The sequence below is a fragment of the Uloborus diversus genome, chromosome 8 (genome assembly GCF_026930045.1).
Source record: "Uloborus diversus isolate 005 chromosome 8, Udiv.v.3.1, whole genome shotgun sequence".
In the NCBI taxonomy this organism is placed as follows: Eukaryota; Metazoa; Arthropoda; class Arachnida; order Araneae; family Uloboridae; genus Uloborus; species Uloborus diversus.
The window spans coordinates 59,838,597-59,858,147 of NC_072738.1; the positions used below are offsets into that span (position 1 = coordinate 59,838,597).

At 34.9% G+C, this 19,551-nt stretch overlaps 1 protein-coding gene across 1 annotated transcript in view; it reads left to right on the forward strand.

Moving 5' to 3' along the window:
* Positions 1 to 13,179, forward strand: part of LOC129227615 (uncharacterized) — a 181,619-nt gene extending 168,440 nt beyond the window's left edge. Inside the window, exons 15-18 of the mRNA XM_054862203.1 lie at positions 1,377 to 1,524; positions 4,214 to 4,412; positions 6,257 to 6,393; positions 12,985 to 13,179. Of these exons, the coding sequence (XP_054718178.1) occupies positions 1,377 to 1,524; positions 4,214 to 4,412; positions 6,257 to 6,393; positions 12,985 to 13,179 (679 nt within the window). The remainder of the gene's footprint in view (positions 1 to 1,376; positions 1,525 to 4,213; positions 4,413 to 6,256; positions 6,394 to 12,984) is intronic.
* Positions 13,180 to 19,551: the final 6,372 nt, after the last annotated feature.

Below are 19,551 nucleotides of genomic sequence, written 5' to 3' on the forward strand. Positions count from 1 at the left end.
GTGAAACCTATTGCTCTTGCAAAACAGGAAATCTGAGATAGCCTTGCAACGCAAAGGTCTGAGGAGGCGTATTGGGAACAGCTAGACGTTTCCCTAAGGCATCCCAAACGAAACGTGCTGCTTGGATTCAAGTCTAGGGATTGAGCTGGCCACTCCATACGCATAACTGTTGCATGTTGAAAATAATCACCTACGATATTGTCTTACGTCGTCTTCGTGTAACAGGAAAGGATCATCTATTTCTCGGCAAATGACCGCACATAAGCATCAAGGATGTCATCTCTATAAAACTGAGCATTCACGGTTCCCCTTGGAAAGACTGGAAAGACATAGAGGTATGTGCGTCCTTCTAAAGAAATGCCTCCCCAAACACAGACACTGCCTCTTCCGTGTATCTCTTTCACGGATAATTGACGGATGATAACGGGTTTCAAGTTCTCTCTATATGAAATAAAATCAAGTATCCTTTTCTAGACTAAACCTGGACTCATCCGAAAGGAGAACAGCCCTTCGTTGATCAGGTGACAGTGGACGTGTTCTCGCGCTCACTGCAAACTGTCCATCACATGTCGTGAAGTGAGTGGTCACTTCGTATACAGACCACCTTCGTGAAGGCTTCTACGCACGGTTGACGTTTATACGAACCATGCGGTGTCTGCATCAAAGGTAGAAATGACATGAATAGGAGTAGCGGTTCTATTCCTGCTTGCATGTAACGACAAATATCAGTCATAGGCGCTCGTCGTAGTTGTTGGTCGTCTTCGGCTGAACCTCGTGGATGCCGAATCTGTGATTTGAAATTGATTCCAAAGCCTATGAACCACAGAAGAGCTCATGTTTAGCCATCTGTTTGACTTTGTCCTGCCTCTAGTCTTCCAATGGATCTCCATCGAGTTTTGTAGGAGGTCGTTGTTACGAATTGGCTACCTCAGATTTCTTATGTCAGTTACACAGTAAAATTTGCATTGCTCTCAAATAATTTGCATTGCTTTCAAGTTCCTCTCAGATGACGTATTACAATTGTATGCCACTAATTTGCATATTGCAATTTTTCTCAGAAACTCTTACTTGCTCACATGTTCAAATTTTACACGGTTTGGCTTATTTTTTAGGGAGTTATCGCTACTTTTGTGGGTTTTTTCTGGTTTATGAGAACCAGTGTATTTTAAAGTATTGGAAGAATTCGTGCTTCTTTCATTAGGTTCACGTAAAACATATATCCTGTTCGTCATAGCTAAACCATAGGACTTAGGATGATTGCCTCAGCTTTTTCTAACGAAATGATTAGATTTGCTCCTTCCCCTTCCCCGTTTCTAATTCCTGCCCTAAGGTTTCATACCTGCGTCAAACTAATAAATATTTTCATCCGTGTATAGGTGTCCAGTGGACCTCTATGTATTTCCAGAACTACATCGAACTCCAGATGGTGCTCTTGAAGCTGAATTCTATGCCTTCAAAATTCCGGATTCAAATTTGCTCGTATTTCAAGCCACTGTGCAGACTTGCAGAGGTCCTTGTGAACCAGTGAGTATTTTTAGAGCTTTAAAGTAAAATTAAAACCTTGGCTTTGAACCGGAACTGAAGCAAAAAAAAAAAAAATATCGATTATTAACGGTTCGATATATCTTCAGCCACTTTGTTACTGTAATCAACTTTTAAATATTTTCTTATTTAACCATTATCATTATATGAGGTAGTGAGAAGCAAAGGGATTCACAAGGAGCAAAATTAAAAATTTGGAGATAACCAGTACAAATGGTAGGTGAACCTCTCCTCTGTCTTGCGGCAAGAGATTGTACTAATAGCCCTGGTAGGAGCTGCTGCACAGCATGATTTAGAAAAAAATTTCAATGAAAGCCTACCTAGGATCTGATCTTTAAACGCGTTTTACTCGAAACTTAAAATAGTCCACTTGCATCCCTTTGCTTCTCACTGTCTCATATGTGCATTGCTACATTTCTGACAGAATTAGATTTTAAGAACAAATTACTGACATATTCACCTAGGAATACATGTTAAAATGTCTGATATGTTTTCAAGATCTCTGATGAATATCCAAAAGAAAGAAGTGCTTAAAACGCGGTAAGGAACCTAATGGAAATCAAAAAGAAATATGAATAGATAAAAATACAATGAAACTTCGTTTGTCAGAACTAACTGGAAACCAGAGGCAATCCGGAAGATCAAAAATCCGGAAAACCCGGGTAGTATTGCTAGTGGGCAAAACAAATATTTAAACACGCAGAAATTGCGAGAAAAAAAATCTATTGTGAAGCAAAATTACATAGATTTGTTTATAAGACATTAAAAAGCTAACAAAACGATTTTTCGCATAATTTCTAAACAAAGAAGACTCCTGCTGTCTTCTGGTTCAAACAGGTGTGTCGTTTGAATAAAGCAAGCTCGGTATAATGCTTTATCACTATAGTTCAATTGAAATGGTGTTTGTTCGATTAATTCAATTTATTGTACAATCTATACAGGAGCTGTACATTTAACAAAATAAAAAGTGAATGTTTGGCGTACTTGCAGTTTTGTTCTTGCTATCATAACTTAAAATAATCTAAGTAAAGATATTTCATTCAAAGCTTCAAATTTGATCCGGATAATCCGGAGCCGGATAAACGCACCGTTAGAAAATTCCGAAATGTCACAAATTATTTTCTGGCAGCGTTCCTGGATATCATAGCTTTTCATCAATACCCTGTAAAAATCTACAATTTTTGTCAAAAAGTTTCCTGAAGTGCTACAAGTTGCACGAAAGCAGACCTCTGACTGCTGTGAAAAATATTTTTAGCTGCCAGTTTTAAGATTAACTAAACGTATTTATTCAATCTATCACCTTCAGTTCGACTACGGCGCTTCCAGATGGACTAAGCTCCCAACGGGAGCGAAATGTCTGCTCGTAGTTTTGCAAGACTTGCAGGTAAGTAAGATGCTTGATAACTACAGTACACTCTCGATTATCCGCGGAGTATGGTGGCACGGTAACCGCGGATAAGTGAAAACTACGAATAATAGGTATAAAACGATACTAGCGTATATAATAGCTCACAAATGTGAACAGCACTCACATACAATTAAATTATGGCTAAAAATGATTACATTAAAAACGAACAATAAAACAAACACGCTAAAGACGAACAATAAAACAATCATAAGTTTAAAAAGCTTTCAATGACTATTATATTAGTACATACCATTTAAAACGAGCTGATGTGTGCATCACATGACTTCTTTTTACCCCAATTTAATGTCATTTCCCCATTATTGGCAATTTTAATATGATTCAATTGTTTACTCTCTAAATATCACCCACAGTGGCCAAATTGAAATCAAATTTTAAAAAAAAGAAAAAAAATTGCCAAATTTGTCGCCAAGTTGACTACAAAACTTGGGGACCAAAAGATTGGCGATATATCGCCAAGTGTCCGACATATTATACCACAACTTGAGTTTACAGCGAAATTAACAATGATTCCCCCCCCCCCAAAAAAGGACAAAAGACCTTTTTAGGAACATCTGAATGCAACCAAAAGAGAAGGTGCACAACTAGACTCCACTAGGAGTCTACGTACCAAATTTCAACATTCTAGGACATACCGTTTTTGAGTTATGCGAGATACATACACACATACGCAAGTACATACGTACATACGGACGTCACGAGAAAATTCGTTGTAATTAACTGGGGGTCGTCAAAATGGATATTTCGGGTGTTTGTACGTTCCTAGGCATATATCCACGTGTGATCGGATCGAAAAAAAAAACTCAACATTTATTCGGGGGTGAGAAAATTAGAAATTAAGGTCGATTTTTGAGTGAAATTTTTTTCGCGAATACAATACTTCCTTTTTTGTAAAAGGAAGTAAAAATGTGAAAAGGGGTCTGTGGATAACCCGAACCACCTATAATCGAGAGTTTGCTGTACTTGCAAATCTGTCTTAGATAGCAATAATGATTAGGAAGCTTTCGTGGTATATCTGGAAGGTGACAAGTTGTTATTTTACAGCTTCCTATGTTGTTCCACGAGACATGACTGGGTTTTACCGGGAACATTCCTTGATAATCAGAAATTGGGCACATAAAATGTCCTTTATTTTCCAGGAACATTTCTGTATCGTTTTTACAGCACGAGGTTCTACTGTATATTCAGAACACTTTTAAGGATAATTTCAAACACCTTATAGATCTTCTTTTTTCACGTCTCTAGGTTATTTGTAGCGACAAAGCAAGGCCCGGCACGTTCCCCTCTTGGGGGCGCAAGAAGAGATCTATTCCAGCCTCAGAAAGCGTAGAAAATTCTCAAGCAAATGATACAGACATCATAGAGGAAGAACCTGAAGAAGTGCATGAACTTTTGAAAGTATATTTGTCTCGTTCAGATATACCTCCAGAAGAAAGCACCCCCGGTAAGTTCCAGCTATTATTTTTCCTCTTTTTTTTTTTTTTTTGAACTATTTTGATCGGATTGATGATATTCATTATTCCGGTGTTTTCATTTCAGCTTAACGTTTAAGAACTATAGATGGGGCAAACCTAACCTGGCAGTGTCGTATTGCTGTGATTAGCTCTAGTGTAGTCTTTCCAATGCTGCCAGATTAGGTTTGCTTCAACTATAGTTGTTCATCAAGGAATTTGAAATTAATCTTCTTTCGCTTCATCTGAAGAAAAAGCATATAAATTACACTGAAATATTTCCTGTTCAATCGTGTGCTCTAGAAAGACACATACTTTGTAAAACATTATTTTTTTAAAGCACTGCTAGAAAATTTTTAGTTAATCAATAGAATACGTTCTGAAATAGTGAAGGACAACTGAGGCAGTAAGAAGCAAAGGTATGTGTGTTTACATTTCCAAGTTTTGAGTAAAACGCGTTTAAAATAGCGGTCCTAGGTAGGCTTTCATTGAAAACAATTTCTAAATTATGCTGTACAGCAGTCCCTACCAGGACTACTAGTACTATTTCTTGCCCCAAAACAAAGGAGTGGTTCACCTTTCATTTGTACTGGTTATCTGCAAATTTTTAATTTTGGCACTTACATCCCTTTGCTTCTCACTGCCCTAATTCCTCCGAAATTTAATTTGATTTTATTTAAATCACTTTTAATTTTCTGACACACCCTTTAAAAATTGTTCCTACTTTAAGGAGCACATTTCACAGTTTAAAATTAAGTTAATGTCCCTCCTTTTCTGCCTCAACTGATACATGATCATTCAGCATACCATTCTTCCTGGAATTTATGTGAGATGGTGGCGTGAAGCCGAACGCACCGTTCTTGGACACAGCATGAGTGGGAAGGGGGGATCTCTTTTCACTGTTGAGTCCAGCTTCAGCTCAATATGATTCTTGGCCAGTGTTCACCTAGAGAGGATAGGTACTTCTTCGGTATTCTTCAAACGTAATGGAAGTTGAGCATTTTATTTGCAGAGAAATCTTTCTCTGGGGTAGCATCACATTAGGCAACCCAACTGCACGGCTTTAATACCAGTCGGTTGTTATAGAGATAATTTTCTTGAATTTTATATGAGGTTTTTCTGTTCGCTTGGAACAGGCCCAAACCTATTTACTATGGATAATTATTTAACTTTAAAATTGCGCAATAGTTAAGCTGTGGCAATAGTAATAAACTGAATACTTTTTGCATTAAAATAAAAAAAAAACAAGACATACAAGTATTTTTACTAAATTCGAATTAGTCAAACAGCATAAAATTAAAACATGCCAAAAATGTTTGAATAAAAGTGCGTACTAAAATATAATGTAGGTCGCAGAAGTGAGGCTTTCGGTTAACACCTTCTCTCAACTTATAGTTCGAAAATTCATCGTACATTGAAAGATTTACATTTTCGATTTCGCTGTGGAATTTCTAGCTTAAATTGACACTATGATCAAAATCCGAGCACCATATCAAACTTTATGGAGCACCAATACCACATTATTATATACAACAAATCACTCTCTTACTAGTAGATGTTTAAGAATTGAAACAAACACGTGATGTTGAAATCATCTTATTTACAAAGTCAAAAAATAAAAGAGATTCTAATACTTATTTTATTCGTATTTTCACGCATAATATGGAAACCTATGTGGTCCTACAAATCTAGCGATCTCGCAAATCATAATGATTTTTGTCGATTAACTCAATTACATTTTTATTTGATCTTTCTTTGTTACCAATTATCAATTTAATTCTTTGCAAACTATGTTAAAACGTTCTTTATCATAATAGTTTGATTCTTTACATTTCAGTTGGTGACAAGAGTTCAACTGTTTGCGTAGCTCAAGCTGGTTATTATGGAATGATTTCAACAGTCGCCATTTTATTGTGCCTCGTTGTGGCAGTCGTAGCTATGGCTTACTTCTTCATACGGAGGACTAGAAAACTGGTAATATTCCATTAATACTTTTTTGAGGGAAGAATATGGGTAGTCACATATTAGTTTTAAACTATAAAACAGTTTTATTATTTGAGAAATCAAGTAGTATCTGTTCCCGCCCCAAGAGTCCGAACAGAATCCCCGAAAACGTAATTGCTCCATTTTGTAACTCTAAGCCCCTATTCTCTGTTTATGGAAAAGATAGACCGAAAGTAAACAAACAGGATGCCAGAAATTTTGCCTCTGTAGCCACTTTTGGAAATTTTCCTTGGAATAAAAAAAGTGACCAATAGTATTCGCTTTTGGCATCAGTTTTAAGGCAATTTGTTCTTGTCCAAGCCTAATAAGTAATTGAGGTCGCCAAGTTGCGCATCTATTTGTTTTCATCTCGTCTATCTTACCTGTGAACGCAGTATAGAGATGTACTAAGTTTGGAAGTAGTTGTGAGTCTTGGTCACTTATTTGGTAATGAGACGCATTTTTTTTTTTTTTTTTTTGTTACTTTATAAAACAGAATTTTGTCGATCGTCGAAAACTTTCATTTTGTCCACAAGTGACACAAAATATAACGGAATTACTATCGAACGCATTTGTGTGTTGCTCCAATACTACAGTAAAAAATAAACGACAAAGTACGAAAGTAGTTAAGGCATTTAGAGTACACTTAACAACAAATGTGAGCGTTTCTGTAGATGAAACTATGGGTTTGTGTATGAGCAAAACGTGCTTTATTCATATGCAGTACAAATCCAATCATCCGAACTCCTATTATCCGAATCGCTTTCAGAATTGCGACTCACAGAACAATTATTCTGTCTACGTGCTATTCCCTCCGCGATACAAGTTAAACATTTTACTTAGACCTAGATATTCAGCAAGCACTTTCATTTCAAGTAAGGTATGTATACCATACTGATGTACAGCAGGGGCGGCAAATAGGGGGGTCAAGAGGGGGGTCGCATCCCCAAGTTTTTTGAGCAGAATGATAGAAAATGGGGGAATTCAATTTATGTAAGTCGGAAATCAATGTTCATTAAAGAAAATCTCGCTGGATCTTAGCAACTGTTTGATGAAACTCTACACATTCTCAGACTAGAAAAAGTGTTTTTCGTTATTTGGATGATGACTTAGAAATTCATGAAGTATTTTCGGCTTTTTCAGAACATAGAAAACTGATAGAGAACCATGGTTAATTTTAACTAAAGAAGACATTGCCTCATATAGGCTAAATATTTCACACTTGTGTGCCCAGTGTAACGACGGTATGTCCAATATGAGAGGCTCGTGAAAAGTGGTGTGGCAGCATGGTTTTCACAAGAAAATTCCTTGATATTTTACATTCACTTTTACGCTCATTTTTAAGTGTATATTTATTTAATGAGTGTTCATCGCTTTCTTCTGCTAGAAACACGTTTCACCTGCTCAATACATTATAATGCTTTCAGAGAAACTTCTTAAAAATGCATATGATTATTGAATAAAAAAAAGACATACCAACCAAATATACCTTTTATGGGGCTCTATAATTATGCAATCGCGGAGTGACACAAGACAATCTTCAAGAGTTAAAACGATAAAAAAAATTTCTCTATAACTTCAAAGCAGTGATTTGACGACTGGAAGAATTAGAGCAAAACGATTCTTTCAATGGTGAAAAAGCTCGTGCCCTTCAAGCATGTATGACTTCGTTCGAATTTTTATCCAATTTGTTTGCATCGGTAAGAGGTTTTTGAAGAATGCTTTACTCTATCAAAATCTATATCTTCAATCCGCTACTCGACTATTCAAACCACAGTTCAATCTACAATTCATCTGTGCACTATACTACCACAGTTCAATCAACAATTGCAACTGAAAATAGATTTTTTATAGATGTATATTTCAATCAATCGTGAAATTTTTCAAAAATTTTTTTTCCTCCGAGCCAATTTTAAAGAGACCCCCCCCCCCCCCCAAAAAAAAGTGACAAAAATCCACATGATGATGTGAAGTCAAACATTGATTTTTGAATATTTTGTATGAAGTAATAGATTCAGTTTCGAATGAAATTAAGACACGATTTGATGATAATTATTTTTCTGTATGGTTGACTGGGATTATGGTTATTTGGATTGGATTTTGAAAACGAAAAATAAAATGTTTCAACTGTGAGTAAAATTTTTAGCATGAGGCAAGAAAAATTACAAGCATTACACTGACAGAATGGTTTTCACATCCAGAGACTGCAGTTTCGTCCTTGTTATGGACTCATAAGTCAGGAATAGTGAATAACAGAGCTGGAGGCAGATGATATCTCATTGAAGCTGAGAGCGCCGACATGACTAGATTATTCAATGATGAAAAGTTTAAGCCCTTCACAGTTTTTGAAGTGGCCTGGGTGATTTTGAAGAACAAGATATAAAAAGTGTTTTCATACATAACTTTGTGTTACTTCATTTATTTTTTAACTATTACAATCAGCTCAGCTAGTTGAGAAAGATTTTTTTTATGTCTCAGGAGGTTAGAGAAATATTTTTGAAGCACAAAGGGGGGGGGGGATATACCTTTTCCATTTAGCTAAACTGGCAAAATGGCACGTCATTGGGCACTGATAGATTAGAAAGACGATTCCCTGCTGTTCCGAATTCCAAAAATCATGCATTATAACTTTTCCAAAAGGTATAAAAACTTGAGTAGCGAGATGTTTTGTATGATAACTTTTTAGTCAATGAATCAAAATTTCAATTGTTTCTAAACACTAATTTTATTCATACTAAACCGATTTTATGACAACTTCTTGTTAGCTAATGTGTGTTTGGTTTCGCTTTGATATTTAAGAAACTCGACCCCCCAAATGAAATAGTGAAATGCCGCCCCTGATGTACAGCACTTGTAAGTACGTTTAACAAGTAAAAGTGTTGCCTTTTCACTTGATTAATCCAAAGCTGGCTTTCTTTGAAAATAATTTTTTTCTCTTATTTTCAACGTGCATTGAATAATTAATTATAATAGACCCTTTCTTCGGACAAAATCCAATTATTTGATTTTTTCATTGCCAGAATGAGGCCCGGCACCAATTGATTCCGATAATTGTAGTTCTACTGCATCAGAACCAAAATTATCATTCAGGTACCGTTGTTGTAGGAGACCCACTTCTCATACGAGAAGTGAATACTGATGTAAATGCCAGCCACGCTTCCTTTTCCACATCTGACAGTTTATTTCATATCTGTTCATCATCAACAACTGAGTTTATTTGTGGAACAGTAAAAAAAAACATTATTTTACCTCCACCTCACTTAAATGTTTGAATTTGTTCCTGCAATGCAAGGAAGCCAACCTCTCTACGTTCAGAGATTTTACAAATATTTTCATCAAACTGAGTTTAATATGCAAGGATGGAAGGGGGGGGGGGTTAAAGAGTGAGGTTTTTAAACCGCTTGAAAAATGAATTCTTCAAGTTTGTAGCTTCAAAACTAAGTGTTTAAAGCATCGGATAAAAATCGTCTTTAAAAATGTCTTATGTGTTAAGTTTATAAAAAATCTTTCTTTCTGAACATTTACAAAATAGCAATCTCAGAGGAAGTATTCTGACAGAAAAACTATCCAAATTCAGAATTGCAAGAAAAGCTCCGACTTGTTATCTTTTTTTCTTCATCACGGTACAAGTTTTTGCATTCTCCTTGGCGCGATAATTCATTGCTGGTGATTGGTTTAGGTCAGGCCCGGCTTCTGGGGTAGGCGACCTAGACGGTCGCTTAGAGTGGCAGATTTTAAGGGCGGCAAATTTCGAAACAGAAACTTTTTTTGATCATATCTGTTTCAACGCCACAAGATTTACTGCTTCAATGCTAAAAAAAATAATTTAGATTATGTGCCAGTGCTTCGATATACAAAACATAGTTTGGAATTTAATAAGATATTCAATTTAATTTTAGAGGCGGCAAATTGCGTGATTTAAAAGTCTTTTGAAAATATTAATACATGTTTCAGTGCCATAAGATGCACGTTTTAATGTTAAAAAAGATAATCAAATATTGTAGCAGTGTTTTTATATACAAAACTCAGTTTGGAATTTAACTAGAAACTCACTTTAGTTTAAAACACTTTACTATTATTTTTATTTTATTAATATATTAATATTTTATATTGTTATTACTATTATTTAATAGGGAGGATGGTGGCACTGGTCAATATCGCCTAGGGCGGCAGAACTACTTGAGCCGGCCCTGGTTTAGGTGCATCAATTCGAGTTATACAAAACATTTTTACTCAAAAAATATGAAATAGTGTTAACTATATCGAAATTCTGCGACGAAATGTCACCATAACAATGAAGCATAAAACTATCGAGTCAACGTCGGAGAAGCAACTACACGCTACTAGTGATGTGCCGGATCGTTAAAAAAGTAGATCCGCGTATACGGATCCGGAAAATTTAAAAAAAAAACACGTCCCTGAGGGCCGACCTCATATGAAGATGAATTTCGCGGGTCAGAACACACATTGGTAACAAATATGAACTGACAGCAGATAGAAATTTTAAATCATTGAGCTTTTTCGTCTTGTTTTCCGACTATGAAATCTCTACCAATCACGCGTATAAAGGCTTAGAATTGCATTTAGAATTTACTTAACAAGATTATAGCTCCTACTGTATATAACTTGGAAGTTCCAAATAAATATAAAACGCATAAAACTTCGTTCTTTCAATTAGCTCCAATATTTTCAACGTACGGTAAGTTTTTACTACCATAATCGTGAAAAAAGTTCAAGTACTTAATATCTCCGACTCTCCGGTAATTAAAGTTCTACAAAAACAAGGCTAATCTAAGCACACTTTCGATTAAGTCAGCTTTTGAACGAAAAAAAGAACTATCAAATTTGGTTTGTCTGTTTAGAAGCTACGATGCCACAAATAGACACACATATGCACATTTTTAAAACTTATTATCCCTTCCTTTTTGCGACGGAGGGTACAAATTGGCCTCGTAAATGATACCTTATAATTTAAATAGGAAATAAAACCTAATTGAAACGGAATTTAATAGTCTTTTATTCAAATATTTAATATATTTAAAAAAATTTAAAATAGAAAAGATCCGTTTAAGATCCGTCAAAAAAGTAACGGATACGGATACAGATCTTTATTTTCCCTCGGATATCCGCGGATACGGATACGGATATCCGGAACATCACTACACGCTACATCTATTGGCTATCAGATTATCTAAAGGGGCAACCGTTGGGATAAGAGTTTTCAGTCCAGTATCACATATACATATGCCGTCGGAATGAAACAAGTGTGTCACAGTTGTCCGCCTGCAAACGGCGAATTCCACAAAAAATATCAACTGTTGAAGTTGAACTGTAAGGTATTTGACCACTCATCCTACTCAGTAAAAAAAAAAATCCGAAGCCTTACTGATTATTTCCGTGGAACGTTTCGGGATTTCACAGGTTTTCATCCACTTCCTTTGAAACTCTAGTATCTTTGTCAAAAAGTTTCATGAATTGCTACATGTTGCACGAATGCCGGGCTTTTCACCTGTTGTGAAGAATATTTTTGTCTACCAGTTTAAAGAATAACTACACGTAATTATTAATTGTATCGGTTTCCATTCGATTATAGTTTGGCCGGATTGACTAAGCTGTCAATGAGAATAAATAAAGCTCTGGTTTCCCGTAACTGAATAGGAATTGCTGTCCGGTTAGTGTTCAAATACTTGCCTGTAACTCTATATCAGTTTTGGCCATGATTGTAATAATGCTTGAAGGTGCCGAGCTGGTATATTCAACTTTCCTACGTTTTCACTGAAGGTTTCTGTATTTCTTGAAGAGATAATTTCAGGACCACCATTCCACTGTTTTGCAAGATTGTCACTTGCAGAAATTGGGCACGTTAGCTGCTCATTATTTTCCAAGTGCGCTTTTGAATTGTTTTTATGGTGTACAAACTCGAACTTGCTTCAAGCGACTTCCATCTGTTTTTGGACCTGAAGAAATTTTCGGGAACCACAAACGAAGCCCCTCCCCGACCCAACGGTAGTGTTCACCAGGCGATTTGATCTTCGGTTAGACAACCAAAACTCTTATTTAAGCCTTCTTATTGGTTAAAGAATGCTTCGACCGGCGCGGCGCGGCGGTTTGATTTCTCGACTAGGAAGGAACAATTCGACCTACGATCGAATCGTTTGGTGAATACGACCGTAAGGCTTGAAGACAGTTATGACAAACTCTCTCCATTCTGACGGCAGACTTCTATGACACGAGACCACAGAAGCTTATCCCACGGTATAATAAATGCTACAACTTCTGTTGTTCTTGTGTTGTTAAATAGCTTGGCTGCATCTGTTGCAATAAATATCTCGATAATTGAAGCAAATCGAATCTGGAAGCATTCTGATTACTATGAACAGCCTAATCACAATATTACGTACGTTCACCTAAAGTTAGATTGCCCGAACTTTAGGTGATTATGTTTTTCTTTTTACTAGTCATATGCACTTACTTTGACCTCTCAAACGAGTGATCCCTCAAAATGAAATTGGTAACATTGATTTTTCATGTATAAACTAAAAATAATAATAAATTTGCTTTTGCTCTTTTGTTTCAAATTAGGTGAGGAAGATGGCTGCGACGGGTATTTCAGCAGCAGGACCAGAAAACCCCTACGTTTCCCAGTTCCAAGTAAGAAATTTCGCTGATCCTAGCGAACCAATCTACACCGATCCATCTTTGTTCGAAAGGCCACGGAACACTCTAAGGAGCATGACAGCCCGTACTTTGGGGAAATTGAACAACGATAGAGACTGATTCGTTGCAGCACAAAAATGTTCCATTTGTTCAGAGACATATGCTTCGGAGAAATCTGACATTTAAATATTCATTTTTAGCATCGTTGTTCCTGCAGACATAGATTTGATTTTTCGGAATACTCTTCATCATTTCATGCAGGGATTTGTGATAAGCAAATGGTGTGACTCTTGGTGATAGTTCAACGGAAGCTTATAATATGGCTCTGAGGACAAGACGTTTGACCTTTGCTGCGGGAAATAGAGGAGAAATTGCTTTAAGGGTAGAAAGCCTTTACCATCACTGTGCGTTTCTGAAGATGCAAACCGATTTTTCTCACCTCTATTTCACCAAAAAGAATCGTTTACTTCTTCGTCCGTTGGAGTTCAAGTTATTAGAGCCAAATTATACAATTTGTTTGCGAAAACCACAACTTTTCGCAAAATAAGTTAAGAGAATGAAATGATGGTACTGTTTCAAACCTTATGGACATCGTTTTCATGTTTGAAATACATAAAACTTTACTTATACTGGACTTGCAGCGTAAAAGCCATTTTACATATTTTTGTTTTACACATTATTTGCACTTAATTATTGATAAAATAAAATAAAAAAAGAATTTTACAGGAAAAATGATTTAAGCGAAAAAGTTAAAATAACTTTTAAAAAGTACTTCATGTCAATGTGATTGTAAAATAGAAAAGTATGTCTGAACGTGGAGTACGAAAATTACGGGTTTCAGTCAAATAGGAAAAAATTAAAGGCTACAATCAAATGATGCAGTTAACAAAAACACCCTACTGTTTCAAAAAATGAAACATTTATAGCAATTCAGCTATATAATGGCATAGAATTAGTAAAAATAATACAAATTCATTGAATTCCCTACTGATTTTCAATTACATCTATCCTCGATTTACACGGAAGATAAGTTCCGTACAAAACCGTGTAAATAAAAGCCTTCAATATCATGATTAAATCTGATTTTTAGTCCTGAAAACTTCAAAGCAATATCAAATATTTCTAACTGGATGCGTTGCAAAGCAAAAGATTGTTCTCAAACGAATGAGATTCAAAAATGGTTTCAATTATGTGTAAGCCAAAAGATTGCTACCAAAGGAATGAAATTCAAAAATGACTTCAATTCAATTATGTATACGGGAAAAGATTGTTAACAAATTAATGATTCAAAAAGGACTTCAATTATGAATGTATCCGCCCTTGCGACGGATTTTTTTTTATTTTTTTATTTTTAAATCCGTTAATTTATAAACCGTGTAAAATCGAAATCGTGTAAAACAAGTACCGTGTGAATTGGAGAAATGCGTGTAATTTTATAGAATTTTGCAAATTTAGAGAAATTAAACTAACTATAAAAAAATATTTGTGCATTGAAATATGAAAAGTGTTCAAGTAGGAATAAGTTCTCCTCTTTAAAGTACTCTGCTAAATTATTAATTTTCAGTTCAAGAGATACGAAATGCTTCCCTAATACCGAAAACACTGCCGTTATAACAATCAGTTATCGCTTAAAGTTAGGTGTTTGAAAAGTAAACGAGAAACTTAATCATTTTTTTCATTTAGAGCTTTCTAGTTTTTGACCTGTTCTGTCAAAGGGAACAAAAGTTTGTAAAGGGCCATCTAATAAGTTGTAAATTTGATTTGATTTGATAACATACATTGAGGTCTTTAGTTATTTTCAGCGGAGAAGCTTTATACCTCCAATAATCCACAACGTTTTTTCAAATTTTATTCTCACGACAATACAAAAGAAAGATTTACAATACATGGGAGCGGAAGAACACGCAAGGCGAGGTGGGAATCGTACCCACACCTCTGGCTTAGAAGACACGGCTTCTACCACAGCGCCACCGAGGCCCTGTGTCAATATAGCTTCAATTCACGGCGCAATCAGATTTTTTTTAAGTTTAAATTATTGAAATAAAATCGCGTCGAAATATCTTTCAGAATTTACTAGCAATAGAAAACAATTCGGAAATTTCGGAAAAGTTTACAATACGTAACGTATTGCGGTGTATTTTATGTGTAAACGTATGATGCATGATTTGCTGATGGATCTGGATGATGTGTTCTTATTTATACTCTAAATAAGATTTAATTTTAATTGCTTTTTTTAAGTTCTAAAAATGCTTTCAATTGAAATAATTTTATATATTCTTTATGTGTCATGGAAAGATCATTAGCCAGAATTACTGTATGGAGGTGTTTTCTTTTTTTCATTAAAACAGTCCCTCTGTGTGTATTAACTAACTACGGTGTTAGGATTGCCAATAGTGTTAAAACCAAGACCGCTGAGGGGTATTTTCGTTCGTCGTCTTTTTTATGGCCTTTTAAAAGGTATGCAATATCGTTACTTTAACTTCCACTACGAGCACACAGTCTCATGATGAATGCCTCATTGTAATGCATTTGTATTACAACTTAAGTGTGTACATTGTACTTCTTCGGGATTTTATATTTTTAGTATTGCATATTTGAGAGAGAGAAAGAGAAGAAAAAAACATTTGTAAGTAGTTGTTATATACTGTGAATATTGTGCATCTTTTCCTCGGTTTCTATCATCTTGAAGGAGCTATGACTGTTGCTTCTGAGTCATAGCGTCATGTTTTTCTTTTATGAACGGTCACATTGTATAAATTGCACTTTGTCCTAAATCAATATGCAAAATTCATCATGTAATTTCATAATAAAGGGTTTGTAAGAGTTGCCTGAATCGTTTCATTATTTCTCTGCGTAAATTAACGTGTTAAAATGATAAATTCATCTACAAGAGAGTTTGACTAATAGATCAATCTACCACCGAAATGCATCAGCACCTGAACCCACCTGAAACCCACCCCCCTTCGCCTGAAACCCACATTCCTACTAGGTTTTGTCTGAATCGTCGCTTTATTTTTGGCATTAATACATTTAATTGCACCATCCTCTTGAACTGATTGGTGCCAAAACGGAACCAACACATGCTTCCATTGAGGATCTTTTTTTTTTTCAAGCCAAGGATCTTTTTTTTTTCTGAATCATTGCATTACTTCTTGAGATACATAAGTCATAGTTAAAGATAAAAACATTCAATTATGGCAAACATTTTGAAGTGGAAGATGCAAAATCTTCCACTAGTCAGCTACAATTTTCTAGTCAGCGACAATTTTCAAGAGAAAATTTTTTTTTTAATTGAAAACATTGAAAATAATATTTCCTGGATAGATAAAAATATTTCCTGGAGCCCCCCCCCCCTACACGCGCAGAAAAATCAAGTTAGTTATAGCATAATACGCGTGCGCGTAATACTGGAATTTTTTTCCTATTAATGAACAGAGAAGTCTATGCATAACACAAATTAAAACAGTCATAAATCTATTTCTAATACTTATAAATCTGTTTCTAATACTTGTGAAACATTAATACCCAAAAACTTTTCGAAAAATGGGAATATTGAAAATCTAAATATTATCTAGTAAAATGTTATCTCACTAAATAAAAAATAAACAATTACAACTGAAATAGTTACTCATGCTGATCAAACTAAGAACACGAACAAATTATTTGCTGATTATAAACATTAAATATATTTATCGAAGTAAATTACATCAAAATTAAACTTCGATCTGGACTCATCCAATGATTCTTTTCAAGAGTTTTTCGGTTTTACTTGTACAGTCATAGAAAAAACTAGTATGTTGCGGCCATCACGAAACTTTCTTCTATATTTTTCTTTTTTTTTTTTTTTCTGATCCCTCCCCATGCTTGACGAGGAAGCAATATTCCCAACAAAAACAAAATTACACATGCAAAAACTTGACGACTATCCCAATGTCTGAATTATTGCAAAAGCAAAGCAAAGAGCGAAAATTGAAAGTTATTTTAAAAGCCTTGCTTGAATTAATTACAAATATTTTATTTGTTAACAAACATAAGATGGCAACAGTTAAAAATTTTAAATCATTGAGATAATATTTCCTATCATTTCCATACAATTAAAATCACGAGAAATACGCAGAAGACAATCTATTACGATTTATCTTTCTTATTGTTGCATTAATAAAAATATTTTTATTCGCAAAAAAAAAAAAAAAAAAAAAAAAAAAAAAAATCAACACCTCTTGGAGCGATCGGCGTCAAAATTGAACCAAAGCCTGTTTACACATGGATTCACATATATTCCAAATTTCAACCAGAACGTAGCATTACTTCTTGAGATAGGACACTCAAAATGGAAAAAAAGAACGGGTGATTGCGCTACCCCCGTTTTTAGCTGTTGACACAAAAATAAAATCAGTTCTTATACCCACTAAGGGCTACTTGCCGATAAATTTTTCTTTCATTCCGTTCATTATTTCTTGAGATACAGCAGTCACAATTGACGACAAAAAACGTTCTATAGCTCAACCCCCGTTTGAGTTATTGACACCAAAATTGAATCAGCACCTGTTCCTGTTAATACCAACATATGGACCAAATTTTGTTTGATTCCGCCAGTTACTTCCTGAGTAATAGCAAGCACGCGTAACTCGAAAAACGTCCCATTGCTCCACCCCCCTTGGAGGAATTCGCGCCAAAAACTAATGGGCACAAGTTCACATAGGGGCACATATGTGTACCAAATTTCGTTCGATTTCATGCGGTAGTTTTTGTTGTAGAGCGGCCACAAAAAACTGGTCACACACAGACGTGACACACATACACACACACATACACACACACATACAGACAGACAGACATTTTCCAAAAATGGTCGAAATGGACTCAGCACACCTCAAAACGTTCGAATCCGTCAAAATTCGAAATTCGAAAATTTGCACGAATCCAATACTTTCTTCTATATATTAGATATAGAAGAAAGTAAAAAACGAAACACTCGATCGTATTCAAAGACTATTAACACTACAGGCACGTGTAAGGTGTTATTGTTTCAGGAATAAAATGTTCTACATAATTATGTTAAAAAATTGTTGTTAAGGGGTCGTCTTCATATTAAAACGAGCATCAACTTCAAATTTTTCAATGAGAACCCCCTTTTTTATCACATATTTGTGATCAGCACCCCTTTTTTAACTTTGTATACAAAGTTTTGTTTAATTCGATACAGCCGTTACTTCAGAATCGAGTTTTGAAAAATTCCTCTCGTAATGTTAAAACGTATTTTGATATTTTTACTCATAACACAAAAACTAGATTAGGCACGGCAAAGATTGTTTTTTTATATCAAAATATGAATCGACTCAATAATAAAAACATCATTTCAACACTTAAAATGTTTTTTTTTAATGAATTATTTTAGTATTTTTTGAAAAAAATATGATCTGAAACCATACTAAATCTTAACAGAAAAACAATCTAGAAGAGCTTTTATGCGGGAATCCAAAATTTGAGCTCAAAATATTCTGTAGTTTTCGCGCTATGCTTAAAAATTTATTTTTTCCTACTTTAGGGGACCGTATACTTTTTTAAAACAAAAATTATGAAAGTTGGTTTCTTCGTAAAAAAAGAAAAAAATTGTTCTACAAAATAAGCAAACCAATTATAACGTGGTTTTTCTACATTCGAGTTACGTCTATGAATTTTTTAATGCATAAATTTATTCGCTGTCTCTGCAGAAGAACAACACAATATTGCAACCGTCAGTTTTTTGTGTATATCGTTCAAACGTCAATGTGTAAATAATGTGAAACACTACTTCATGATATACACCGCCAGCTCAGTCATTACCAGCCGAGGACTGCAGTTTCGTGCTTATTAGCACTCATCAGCCCGGCAGCATATAAGCTACCTTTACTGCTGTTCGGTCATAGGAAAATTTCCGGTCCTCTCATTGGCTTATTCGAGTGTCAATCAAAGCTTCAAAGACACCATTGTAATGCTGCTAGTCATCTTTCGCACTGTGTTTCTTGTTTGTAATCTGCTAAATACGAATAAGCATTTGGCAAATGATATCTTTAATTGAATGTTGCTGGCAAAAACAGCATTATTATTTCCAATTAATTTCATTCTTTGCAAAACAAATGAAAGCTGCATTTGAACAACTATGCTTTGAAATAAAAATAGGTGGCGCCATCTTTAGGCAAAAAATGCATGTTTTACGACATTGTTTTGATTTAAATTGAAGTTATTTTAAAAATAATTCTCATGGTAAATTATTTTGTAGATGAAAAAGAGCGAATTCTGCAATTTTTCATATTCTTAATGATAATTAATGCAATTTAAACAGCACTTCTTAAAGAGATGATTACCATTTAACTTAATAATAAATACTTCTAGTGAATAATTTAATACATAATAATTTCTAATATAATTTCTCTTGTGCCAATTTATTTCTAGCTAATTTCTATTGAATATGAGTTAGCATTCAAGAATAAGACCTTTAATTGAGTAGTG